Source organism: Hydra vulgaris, chromosome 12, assembly GCF_038396675.1.
Source record: "Hydra vulgaris chromosome 12, alternate assembly HydraT2T_AEP".
Taxonomy (NCBI): domain Eukaryota; kingdom Metazoa; phylum Cnidaria; class Hydrozoa; order Anthoathecata; family Hydridae; genus Hydra; species Hydra vulgaris.
The window spans coordinates 13,604,982-13,618,970 of NC_088931.1; the positions used below are offsets into that span (position 1 = coordinate 13,604,982).

General features: G+C 23.5%; 1 protein-coding gene across 3 annotated transcripts in view; it reads left to right on the forward strand.

The window, feature by feature from the left end:
- LOC105846758 (serine/threonine-protein phosphatase 6 regulatory ankyrin repeat subunit B) overlaps nucleotides 1–13,989 on the forward strand; it is a 100,260-nt gene that overhangs the window by 73,204 nt on the left and 13,067 nt on the right. For all 3 annotated transcript variants that reach the window (XM_065812255.1, XM_065812256.1, XM_065812257.1), the window contains exons 15-26: nucleotides 537–653; nucleotides 738–836; nucleotides 925–1,023; nucleotides 1,608–1,709; nucleotides 1,864–1,962; nucleotides 4,097–4,198; nucleotides 7,181–7,282; nucleotides 7,410–7,610; nucleotides 7,751–7,846; nucleotides 8,664–8,696; nucleotides 12,714–12,821; nucleotides 12,899–13,096. In XM_065812255.1, coding sequence (XP_065668327.1) covers nucleotides 537–653; nucleotides 738–836; nucleotides 925–1,023; nucleotides 1,608–1,709; nucleotides 1,864–1,962; nucleotides 4,097–4,198; nucleotides 7,181–7,282; nucleotides 7,410–7,610; nucleotides 7,751–7,846; nucleotides 8,664–8,696; nucleotides 12,714–12,821; nucleotides 12,899–13,096 — 1,356 coding nt within the window. The remainder of the gene's footprint in view (nucleotides 1–536; nucleotides 654–737; nucleotides 837–924; nucleotides 1,024–1,607; nucleotides 1,710–1,863; nucleotides 1,963–4,096; nucleotides 4,199–7,180; nucleotides 7,283–7,409; nucleotides 7,611–7,750; nucleotides 7,847–8,663; nucleotides 8,697–12,713; nucleotides 12,822–12,898; nucleotides 13,097–13,989) is intronic.

Genomic DNA, 13,989 nt, shown 5'->3' on the forward strand with positions numbered 1-13,989 from the left:
TATATATATAATATATATATGTATATATATATATATATACACATACATAAATGTATATATATATGTATATATGTATATATATGTTTATATATATATATATATATACATATAAATATATATATATATATATATATATATATATATGTATATATATGTGTATATATATGTGTATATATATATATATATATATATATATATATATATATATATATATATATATATATATATATATATATATATATATATATGCACTGATGCATGTGTTTTTGTAATTAAACTTAACAGAATGTGATTCAAATGTCGAATCAACAGTCTTTAGTACATGAATTTTTTCAAATATGAATAAACTTTTGTTGTTCTTTGTCAATACCACAATAAAATAAATTTTAGTCAAAAAAACAAACAACATGTTATCAGTTAAAAAATAAATTAATATAATTACTATTTAGGTTTTTCATTTTGGATCATAGATTTAATCTATGGTTGAATCTATGGTGTTTAAATCCATCTTTTCACTTATTAGTAATCTTTTTTAGACTAATGAAACTCCAATACATTATTGTTGTCAAAATGGCAATGCTGATATACTATGTATGATTTTTGCATCCATGTCCTCAAAAGAGAGATACAAAGCTGCAAATTTAACAAACAATGTAAGAAGGTTGTGTTTATTTAAAATATTTTTTATTTCTATTTTTTAAATTACTAAAATGTTTGTCTATATTTTCATTAATTAGGATGGATGGCCTGCCCTTTTTGTAGCCAGCAAATATGGTTATCCAAATATTGTTCATATACTTCTTGAAAATGATGCTCGAGTAGATATATTTGATGAGGTTATTTTCTACTATCATTTTTTATTTAAAAAAAAAAAAAAAACACTTTTAAAAGAATAAAGAATTTTTAAATTTAATATGAATTTAGAATGGAAAAGGAGCTTTGCATGTTGCTTGTGAAACTGGGCATACTTCTTGTGTGGAACTAATAATGGATAAGAAATCTTATATTGATGCAAAAACCAAGGTTTATTTACATGCATTTTAAGTTTTTAGAATTTTTTATTTTTTCATTTTAAATTTTATTATTAATAAAAGCCATGCTTTAAAGAATAAAAAAGTTTATATCCATTTGCAATTGTTTCCATAAGTTTTTTCTAATAATTTAAAATGATTTTTTGTGCATTATTTTTCCTCTTTTTTTTTTAAATGTTGGGAGTCAACTGTATGGAAATTCAAAAATTCTCATTTTTAGTCCTCAAAATTAGGATCAGCATTAATCATCCTAACTGCTGACTATTGTCTGAAACCTTGTTTCTATGATAAAATCTTTTTTTTAAAGTTAACTTATTGTCATCGCAGTATATATGTAAAACATCTCTAATAGTGTCATGTTTCTCTTTAAGAGTTGTGAAATAGCCAATAAATACTGCCACATAAATGTTAGTGCTTTGAACCAGAAAAATTAAGTTTTATTCTTTAAAACTTTGGTTTTATTTTTTAAAACTTTGGTTTTATTTTTTTAAACTTTGGTTTAAAAAATAAAAGTTAAAATTTTTTTTTCATTTGTCTTGAAATATTAAAAAGTGTTAATTATTTTTTTAATTTTAGCTTGGAGCAACTTCTGTTGGGCTTGCTGCTGCTAACGGACATAGCCAACTTGTTGAGATGTTAGTAAAAAAGTACCACGCTTCTGTAGATGTGCTATCCTTGGTAAGACATAAAAAACAAAATAATGTAAATAAATAAATGTAAATACAAATAATCCTATATTCTTTTTTGAATTTTTGTTTTTAGCATGTGAGTATGTCTCATGTTATTTTTTTGCTTTTCTCATATTTTTACCTCATCTTTGTTATTATTTTAGATAAAGCGCTCTGCACTACACATGGCCTCAGAAAAAGGATATTTGCAATCGTGCAAGGCTTTAATCCAGTTAGGTGCTGATCCAATGTGTGTTGATATGGTAAAAAAAATTTTTATTAATTTTATTAATTTAACAATAATAAAAAGTTTTTGGTCTGTGTTTTTATGAATTATGAATATTCTTAATATCATTTAAATGATGTTAATGTTCTTTTTTTTACTTTTAAATGTGAAAAAAATTCATCTCTAGCTTCTTTTGACTTTTGATGTTTTTTTAAGAAAAATTTTAGGGTTGATATAAATAATTTATATAGAAAATAAATAATTTTTTTTTGATATAATGTTTTATATTGAAAATAAATAATTTTTCAATATAAAACATACTTATATACATTTAAGTTGTTTGCAGTAAATAACTGAGTTTTGTTGGAGTTAAAATTCACAAGCCACTGCAAGCCCCAATCTGTTATAGAAGTAAAGCGATATAAGCAATCAAAAAGAGACTCTTTGTCAAGACAGGAATTTAAAGTCATCAGCAAACCTTTTTAGATGTAAAGTTTTCAGGAAGATTATTAATGTAGATAAGAAACAAAACAGGACCAAGGAGAGAATCTTAATGTACCCCAGAAGTTACTATAAATGAGGAAGAGTATAGGCCTTTGAGGATGACTTTAATAAAGCTGTTAGAAAGAAATTATTTAATTTTATCCAGGTTAATAAAAAGTATCAGCAGTTTAGCCATATACATATTTTTCTAGTATAAGTGTTGCCTGAATCTTCAATAAAATTATCAGTGAGGAGCAAAATGTATAATGTGAACATGTAATCATCAATAAAATCTGAATTTTTATAGTTTTGAAATATGTCTGCATTTCAGGCTTCAGTTGCTTTGCTGGAGATCTATTAAACATATTTAAAGCTTTATTCCTCTACTTTTAAAGGTAATTTTGGGTATTAGGCCATTTTATTTTTGTCTATCAAGTGACTTTTTTGAATCTCAGGTTTAAAGTTATTAACAGCTGATTTGGAGCAAACTTCTGCCAAAAAGATTTTTTTTTATAATAAAATTATTTTCCTAGATAAATGAAAGAATACTGGGAAAGCCCCATTAATTTAAAAACAAACTTGGTGTCTTGGTAGTTTTTATTTTTGTGCCAATTTTTGTTTGACAAACAATACTAAAATAAATACTTGGAAAGTGCTTAACTACAAATAACTACAATTAAAATACGCAGTTTGTAATTAAACACAATTAATGCATTATACTACATTTATAAACTTTATAAACTGTTTTTTTAACATTTATATATCGACACTATAGCTTGGCAGATTAGCTCGCTGCATGAGTTTTTAAAATTTTTAACTTCATCATAAAAAAGTTATATACCATGAGTTGTTGTCATTACTTATCTATATACAATTTTAGGAGTGTTCATTACATATGTCATGTAAAGTTACATAACAAAAATGTCAAAATTTGAATAAAAAAAATTTCTTTAGTTTAAAACTTTGAGTTGAATTTTTCTCTTTGCTAAACTTTATGAGTTAAAAAAAAAATCTTTAAAATTTTTTTTAAGTAAATTCAAGTAAATAAGAAGAGCAACTAATTTTTAGGTTACTTTTTTTTAATAAGACAAAATACTTTTCTTATTTAAAAATTTATTTGTTTATATAAATCATATCAGATAAATTTAGAACTAAAACGTACAAATATTTTGATTCAAAGCAGTATAATAATACTAACATAAAAGTATTAGCAAAATACCTTGTCATTGAAGTTAAATTAGAGTTCTGCAGTAGAAGAATTCTCTTTTTGATCAGTTTGAGCTTAGAACTGAGGGAAGTGGGTTGATTATTAGTGTACAATGGCTATCTTTGCTGTCATACATCTTGATGTACTGATTAGGATCTGTCTTTCCTCCAATGATTGAATATTAATTGATGCTAATCTTGGGTGATTAGTTAAAGGCTAAGGCACAAGTTAGTGGCTCTTTTATGCACAGCTTTAAGAGTCTTGATTATTAAATCTATATACATATATATTTTTTATAATATTTGATGTATATATATGTATTAGGTTTTATATATATATATATTATATATATATGTATTAGGTTTTGATTTTTTTAATTCAAAATGCATTAATTACTTTGCAACCTATAATTTGATATTTCTTACAAAGTTAAGCTATACAAATAAGGATTGCAGCTGTAAATTTGATATTTTTTGTATAGAATCATGCTGCCCCAATACACCTTGCATCAGAAAACAATTTTCCTGAAATTGTCAAGATGTTCTTAGAAATAAATCCTGATCTAGCAAGTTTAATTAACAAGGTAATGTTTTTTTTTATTAATTTTTATTTTGTGTTTATATTTTTATATTTCTTTTTTCAACTGTATAAATGATTTTTTTTTTTTACCAAGCTTAAATGCTGTTAATATCTTCTTTTTTTTTGTATTATTTGTTTACGTAGGAAGACATTTTGAAATACTGTTAATATCTTGTATTTTTTTGTGTTATTTGTTTATGTAGGAAGACATTTTTTTGTTTACTTAAGATTTACATTATTACTATATGTAAATATTTGTAAAATAACTTTTTCATAAAATATATAACTATATATATATATATATATATATATATATATATATATATATATATATATATATATATATATATATATATATATATATATATTTATATATATATATACACATATATATATATATATATATATATATATATATATATATATATATATATATATATATATATATATATATATATATATATATATATATATATATATAAGGCTTAGACGGGAATAACTTGCGATTGAGTGCTATTGCTGACCATGCAAATTATTTTATTTTTTGACAACTTGACCATGACTGTTTAGATGTTTAGATGATTTTTAAACATTTTAGAAATGTGCTGACAAAAGAGACACTCGCTAAACTTAAGCTAGGAAGAAAATTTTAAAAAATGAAAAAAGAAAACAATTCCTTACGAAAAAGAAATTATATAAGCACTAAAATAAAGTTCAAAAAACTTAAACTCGAAGCGAAAATTACTTTTTGTTACATTACTAAAAAATTTATTGAAACGTTTTATTAAAGTTACACAAAATGCTTTTACAAATTACTTTCAACGATTGTTTAATAAATAAACAAATTTTGTTTAGATTACTAAAAAGTGTTATAAATATTATTTTTGAATTGTTTAAACATTTATTTTTCCCAAAAAGTTGCAAAAAGAAAGTTGTGAAAAAAAAAACTGCAATCTATTTAAAATAGTAATTTTTAATCATTTCATGCTCTGATTTGTTAGTCAAGTTAAAAAAACAAAGTTTGAAACAATTCTTTGTAAAAATAAAAACAAAATATATAAAGCAAATAAATCATTCCATTGCAATGGAATTTAACTTATTCATAATTTAAAGTAACTTAAAAGATGATCTTTCAAAAGATTTTTAGAAAGACATGGAAAATAATTTGAAACAAATTATTGTATTTAAATTTATTATAAAAAAAGCATACCTAAATAAAAAAAATTTAAATATAACATTATTTGTTAATTTACACAAAATACATTTATTTCAAACAATCACTATAATTAATTTTTTATTTTATTTAAAGCTTTCGCGTAAATTAAAAATTTAGAAAAGATCACTGGTTAAAATTTATTTATAACATAAAAATTTTTCTTAATAGCATTTTTAATGTTAAATTATAAAATTGTTAAAGATTACTAACTTTAAATTTTATGGCTTAAAAACTATTGTTTTTTAACAAAAAGTAAATAAGTACATATTTTCATAGTTTTTTTAAATAAACTTTTTTTAATTTGTGTTTTCATAAATTTTTTTTATTATTTTCGAAATTTTTATAAAAGTTCACTTCTTTTGAGAAATGAAAAAATGTTCCTTCAACTAATCCAGAGATATAAGGCATGTTTGAAATTGAGAAATAAATTTGCAAAATCATTTAGGCCTTTTTTTCTAAACTAATTTTTATGTTTAATGTTGACATTCACTGCACAATGTTGTTTGGTTTCTCATCATCATTGTTGGTTGCTTATCACACTTGTTGAAAACACATTATAATCCTTTAGTTTAAGCTAAATTAACCCAGGTGCAAAAAAAAAAAGATTGTTACCTATTGTTTACCTATGAAAGAAAAATCTATAAAAAATTTAAGTTTTGTTATTTATTTATCAACATTGATTTAATTTTTAATATTATTTGTCATCTATATTTTTTAATTATGCAATAAAAAATAGATTTTTATTAACTTTTATAAGAAACTATAAAAGTGTAATTTTAATTAAAAAACATGAGTTACTTGATGCAGTACTTGGTTGTTTTTATTTTACTTGATGCAAAATCATTTATACATATAAGTTTAGATTTAAGTATTGTGATCAATAATTGATTCATGGTAAGATTACTCGATTCATCATCTAATATTGTTATTGTTGTCTCTTTTTGGTTGAGCTGATCCATCATTTAGTTGTTACTATATTAAAACTTTTTTCTAGGAGCACTCTTACATGCATTTTATATTTTATCACAATTTTTTTTAATATTTTGACATATTGACATTGTCACCTTTTGTATGCTTGTGTAGAACCTATATTTTCTTTTGACAATATTTTAAATAGGATTTAAGCTGTTCTATCTTGTTGCTAAGCAAAATAAGATAATAACACAAGTAGCCTTTGTACCGTTTTCAACTTTAGTTTCTTTACTCAATGTTCCAACCTTCTTTTTTTCACTTTTTAATGGCATTTTAAATTATAAATAACTTAATTTTCAAATCTAAAATAAAGTAATGTGTATAGGTAAAGCAAATTAATCCATATGTAAAAATTTTTTTTTTCTGTTACTATTTACTCTATTGTTATTTATCTAAATGTTTTCAAAAATCTTAAAACAAAATAAAATCTGTAGTCTTTTTGAAAAAATTCTAGATAGAATTATTAAAAAACATTGTTTAAATAATATTTAAAATAAGCTTAAAGAAAAAAATTATAGTTATTTTCAATATTATAAAAAAACAAAAAACATTACTTAAATTATTATTAACTGAAAATCAAGCCCAATATTACTAGATAATGGTTACTAATTTTTCAACTATTTAGACTTAACATAAATCAATATTAGGTTTTATATAGTTTATAGAAACTATACAAGTGAGATATGTTACAATAACAATAAAACATGTGATATATAGTTATAATAAAAATAATACAAGTGATATATAGTTATATATAACATTGAGGTAAAATAACAGTTTTTTACATACATTATTAAGGATGGTAATGGATGTGCTCATATTGCTGCAGCAAAGGGTAGTTATGAAGTTTTTAATGCTTTATTAAAAGTTAACAGCTCAATTGCATTTGCTAAAAGTAAGGTAAGATAAAGAATTTGTCATTTCTCTTGAAATAAATATAGATTTTTGCTATAAGGAGAAAGAATTTCTCTCTTAAAAAATCTAGTAGTACACATTTCATGTTGCTTTAGAATTGATATATTTTTAGATGACATTGAGGACACCCCTTCATTTAGCTGCAGAGGGTGATCATAATGAAATCATACAACTACTAATAAATCAAGGTGTCTCGCTGTTAGATGAAGACAAAGATGGATTTACTGCTCTTCATCTTGCAGCAAAATATGGTTCCAGAAATGCAATTGAGATGTTTAAAGGAAGAATGTCTTTCAATATAGTTAGTTCTAAGGTAAGTTCTAAGGTAGTTTAAGGCGCAGTTCTAAAGTATCTACTTTAATGTTTTTAAAAGAATATTAAACTAGCTGAAAACATGTTTAAATTTTAATAATTGATTAGTCAATTTAACATTATGTTTTTTTTTATTTATAGACAGGTATGACTCCTTTGCATTTGGCTGCAGAATTTGACCAAGCTGGTAGTTTAGCTGATCTTCTATTGAAAGCATCAGCAAGTGTTGCTAGTGAGGTTAAAAAAACTTCTTTGTTAAATAACTTTTTTAAACTATAGCGGATTATAGTGTGTCGTATTACAAATATGGGGAAATGATTTTTGCAGTTGCAACCAACTCTTTCTTAAAAAAAAAAACAACTAATTTTTGTGTTTTAATTAAAAAGTTTGTTTGAATAAGTATTGTTAAAAATTTTTAAATTACTTATTTTTCTATTATTTATTAATTTGAACATAAATTTTATTGTAAACAATTTCAAAGAGTTTGGTAAAAATCAGACATGTCTATAAAGAACCTCTAAAGCAATAAAATTTATTTTAAAATGTCTTATCTATTTTAAAAGCTCTAAAGTTCATTTTAACAAAAAGTCCAGTCTATTTTCAAAAATTCTAAAGTTTTTTTTTTGTCAATTCTAATTGTAATTCTAAAGTTTTTTTTAATGTAAAATAGTATATAAATTATCCTTTTTAATGCTAAGATTTCTCTGTTACTTACTTTTAAGGTATTGGCTTTTACTATGTGTTTAGCCTATAATACATTTCAAAATTACCAAATATAGATGCTAAAAAATGATACCTGCCATAATATGATACATGGCAAAATATAATGCATGCCATTATATGATAGATGTTAAACAATTTACTAATAAGTTTAATTTCAATGTTAAAAAGAACATTTTCTGTGTATTTTATTATTTGCTATTAAACAATCAGCTTTTAATTTCTGAAAAAGTAAAAACAACAGTATGCAGTTATAACATAAAACATATTGCAACATGTTTTAATTTAATGTTTTAATATCTATTTATTTATACATATATTTATATTTTTTTAGTGCCCTGCTGGAAAAATACCAGCTGAAACTGAGGTATGTCCAAACTTGAATATATATTTTGTTGTTGAAAGTGTGACTAGTTTTTAGCTTTAAGCTTAGATTTCTTATTTTTAAGCATTTTATTTGTTATTTATAAAACATTTTTTTTTAAATGGTTAATGAGAATTAAATGACTTATTTATGTTTTTTTGTTTTTTTGTTTTTTTTTGTCATATTGTTGTTTTGGCAATATATATATATATATATATATATATATATATATATATATATATATATATATATATATATATATATATATATATATATATATTGTTATATAAAGTTAATCTTTATTTTATAAGTATTAAATTTCTTTTGAAATCTTCTGTTCTAAAATATTTAGCTTTCATATTTCATTTTGATATAAGTAATTTTCAAGATAAGTAAATCAAAGATCATTAAATCAAGATATTATATGTGTGTTAAAAACTTTCATGTGTTTTTTCAGTCAGCTGCATTAATTTTTTTTTAAAGTTGGAGGAGTGGCATTGGTGGTAATCTTAAAGAGTTGATTGGAAGGAAACTTCCTACATTAGGCTGTAGCCTTCATCAGTATGAACTCCCACTAAAAGCCCTTTTTGAAAAGTTAGATGAAAAAAAAACCGGTCCACAAAATTTTAGTCGACCAATTGAGAATAGATGCTCTGAAGGAGTTCATAGACAACCTCAAGTAGAGTTTGAAGCAATTCAAACTTCTATCACTGAAGGATATATTTCAGATGATATTAAATATTTCAGATATATTAGTGATATTAAAAGATATTAGTCATGATCAAAGACTTCTCTATGAGTATTGTAAAGATAAAGTATATTGTAATACAAAGATAAAGTTTATTGTAATGTATATATGTATTCATAGAGAAGTCTATGATCTTTAAAATATTATATATAATATTTTAAAGATCAAAGAATTCTCTACGAATATTGTAAAGCATTTGGATGAAGTGAAATTGATGACTAATTGGCTAATTGTAAAATAAGTCCACCGAATCATGCTTGATGGTTAACCCTTTCTAAACAAATTTTTTGTTTATACACTCAAGATGTTTCTCCAAATGCAAGTCTGAAAAAGCTTACCCATTATATTATTTTATGTTATAAGTTTATGCTCCATCATGGTTTCAAATAAAGAAATCTTTCAAACTGCCAGATTCTGTTTTTCACTATTAATCAATTGAATCTTATTAATTTTGATGATGTAAAAATAATAAAAAAAAAGTTCAAGTTAATGCTTTTTGTTTGATACCTGCAAATTTTTCTATGCAATGATTAAAAATAATGATGAGCAGATCACTCTCGGATTTGAAACAATAATCACTCTCAGAAAACAGTAAACTTTTTAAAATTAGTTCTTTTATTTATAATTTATCAGGCAGCTGTGTACAAAGCTTTTTTAAAAAATGTGTTATGTGGTATCATTTAAAGTTATATTTTAATTAAGCATAATTACTTTTTTTTTTGTTTTTAGCAAGTTTTTCTTGAAAGTAACGATATTTTTATTAATGAATAAGAAACAAAAGCTGTTATGGAATAGAAAAGAAAATCCTTCAACTGAATTGGAATGCTACAAGCTCGATATCAAAACTCGTCATCAGCTGAGTATATGCGTCTATACCCAACTCGTATGTCGGTCACTTTTGTGTGGCCGACATACGAGTTGGGTATAGAGGCTTTATGTGCTAATTAATTAGGTTTAAATTGTTGAAAGACTTATATTGTTGAATAAAATCGCCTCTTTTCTGTCTGTCTTCAAAAGTAGTTAATTTCATGATTTTACATTGAGTTTTATAGTCTTTATTTTTCAAAGCTCGAGGAACTTTTGTGGTGTTGCATTGTACCTTTTTAATTATTTTTATATCACTATTAAGGTGAGGGTTCCGAGCTTGTATGGCAAACTTCAGATGTGGTCTAATATATGCAGTATAAATTTTTTTCCAAATGTCAATGTCTCTTGATATGAATGTGTGTTTAAGAATTCCGAGCATATTATTTGCTTTTTTTGCAGCTATGTTGCACTGTTGAGCATATTTAAGATTCTCAGAGATTAGAATTTCGAGATCTTTACATTTTTTTACATTTAACTCCATTAGCCAGGTTTGTATCCATTTGATAATATTACTGATCTTGCTTATATGGAAATTGAGCCACCAACTACAAAATAATTTTTTGATGAAGATATTTACACATTCATTAAAAGTAAAATTAAACCTAATATTCAAGACCTCCCCTCTCATTCCCAGAGCGTTGAGAGGTGTGTTAAATTAGTTTCTGAAGCTTCTAACACCATATATGTATTTGAAACCAGGCATAAATCTATACTAACAAAACTATTTGGCCAAAACATGCATCAAAGGTTTATGTCAAAAGGATATTGTTCTCAGTTGTATGGTGATTTATTTTCTTAACTTGCTTGTTACTTGTACAGTAAAATTATTGAAATAAATTTTTGTTTTATTTTAATATTGCTTTTTAAATGACTTTTTAAATTAATTACAATAATTATTTGTTGGATTTTATTGAAAAAAAATTTATGCTTAAATATAAATTGGACTTATAATAAAACGAAACAATAAACCGTATCAACAATTTTAAATACAAAGTTTGAGTTATTTCTTGTGTGTCAAATTTTTTTGATTAAAATTTTATGTGAACCTAATGATAAGCATGAAACCACAAGCAAAAAGTATATATATATATATATATATATATATATATATATATATATATATATATATATATATATATATATATATATATATATATATATATATATATATATATATATATATATATGATTTAAATGAAAAAATACAACTTTATATTTGAATTTAAAGTTATTTGCTATTCAGAAATCATCAACCATATTATTCAGCAATCATCAACCATATTATTTTTTATAAAAAATTCAAATTTAGCGTTGCCAAGACATCTGATGTCAAGCCACATCATCTGATGATTTTTTGCAAAGGCATGAAACTTTAAGTTCTATAATAAAGTTGTATTTTTTTCTTTTAATTTTTTAATATATTTTGACCTATTTTGTAAAAAAATATTTATCACTCTTATACAGACAAAAGCTGTATTTCCAACAGTATACAATATATATCAATCAATAAATATGTATATATATATATATATATATATATATATATATATATATATATATATATATATATATATATATATATATATATACACACATATATGTATATAAAAATATATACTAGTGTAATGACAAAAAATTTTTTTTTGGCTTTTAGTAGAAACTAATGAACATTTTGTTTCTGATTAAGAAAATCACATTTCAATCAGTTTAAAAAAAAGTTATGCTCCAACAACAAGGTGGGTGCCATATATTACCGAAAATATTTTACTCCCGAAGTATTTCAAGTTGGGTCTCAAAAGAAGTGAAATTTTTAGTGAAAAAATGATCTTGTTAAAATGTAACCTTCTTAAAGAAGATAGTGTTAAAAAACGTTTAAAAAAATGCTTATTTTTACTTTTTGCTTGAAAATGTGAGTTTTTTATGCAATAGATTTCAAAAAGTTTTTTATTAATTACTACTTATTTTTGGTTTTCTATAAAATTTTGCTACTTCTGAGAACCAACTTGATATACTTTGGGACAAAAAATATTTTTGGATTCCTAAAAAAGCTATAGAAAGACTTTCAGCTAAGAGTTTAAGTGGCAGTATCTTATAGGTATATTGTGTATCAAGAAAATATACCTATAAGATTATGTATCTAAAAAAAATCTATAAGTTGGCAGAAATAATGAACTATTATTAGAGTTTTAAGTGACCATATCATAAAACCAAAATTGATTTGTATAAATAGCTAAGTTGATGTGATTTATGTTAATATATGTTTGTTTGTAGTTAGTGTGTAATATAGTTTATATTAATTCAGTACAAACATATAATGATTTTTATTATATGTGTAATAGAAAGATTTCATTTTATAACAATATTCTGATGAGATTGGAACATTTTAAATAATGTGTTCTTTTTAGTATGGATTTACTTGTTTACATTATGCAGCAAAAAATGGACACGAGACAATTGTAAGACAGCTTCTAAATTCAGATGACGTTGTAATTGATCATCCAACATCTAAAAAGGTTGGTTTAATAACTGCGATAACTAAAGCAAAGAAAATTATTTTGATTAAATTTTTTTTTCGCTCTGCACATTTTAGGGTTTGTTACCAATACATTTAGCGATAATAGAAGGCCATGCAAGTGTTGTAAGCCTACTATTAAGTCGCTCAGCTGATCAAATTTCAGCTAAAAGTGCAAATGGAAGAGCAGCACTTCATTTTGCAGCAGGAAATAAACAACTAAAGCTTGTGCAGCTTCTTATTGGACAAGGTGCTAATATAGATGAACAAGATAAGGTTATATTTTTTGGAAACAAAATATTATATTATTATTAAGTGTTTATCAACTGAATCAAGTACCGCCATATATTACCTTTTTATTTTGAGCTGAGGTTTTGTCCTATGAATTATGAACAAAAGTGATGATTATTTGGAAATCACCGAGTTTTGTGAAGTAATTTTTAAGTAATTTTTAAATATTTAAAAATGTGTCAAAAATAAAAGAAATTTTGTTATATATTAAATACTTTAAATTGATTTTAAAAATAAAAAAATATATATATATATAAAAACTGGTTTTACAATTTTTTTAATTTTAACCATAAATTTGTGTTTTATAAAACTTTTCTCTGTTTTGTAACACATAAAATTGTGACTACACAAACACACACAAATTAAAATTGAGTTGGTTTTATTGCTAAAAAATGAATAAACGAATTTTATAAAGTTTTTGCTCTAAGATTATTCAATTGAATACAGTCAGTAAAATCTATATATATTTTGCTAATTAGAATTGTTTGATAAACACTCATAAAACAATTTAAACAATAAATTAAAATTTTTTTTGTTTACTCAAAAAATAAACATTAAAACATTTTTTCACAGTCAAGAGTTTGTGAATTTAAAAGTTAAAACAGTTTTGTTAGAAATTTGTTCATATAAACATCAACAATTTTTTTGAATATATTAAATTTTGATATATAAAAGATAGCAGGCTGCTTTAATTGTGGTTTATTGTGTACTACAGGCTACTTTAATTGTGGTTACAACCCTTCTCAACTCTTCGTGTAGAAACAAGTTGAGCTCAGTACTAACAGTGACATGATGGGGATTGAACTCCCCACCACATCCCAGTTACATAAAATACTGTTAAATAAAACTGTATCAAGATCTGTTAACTTTGTTTACTA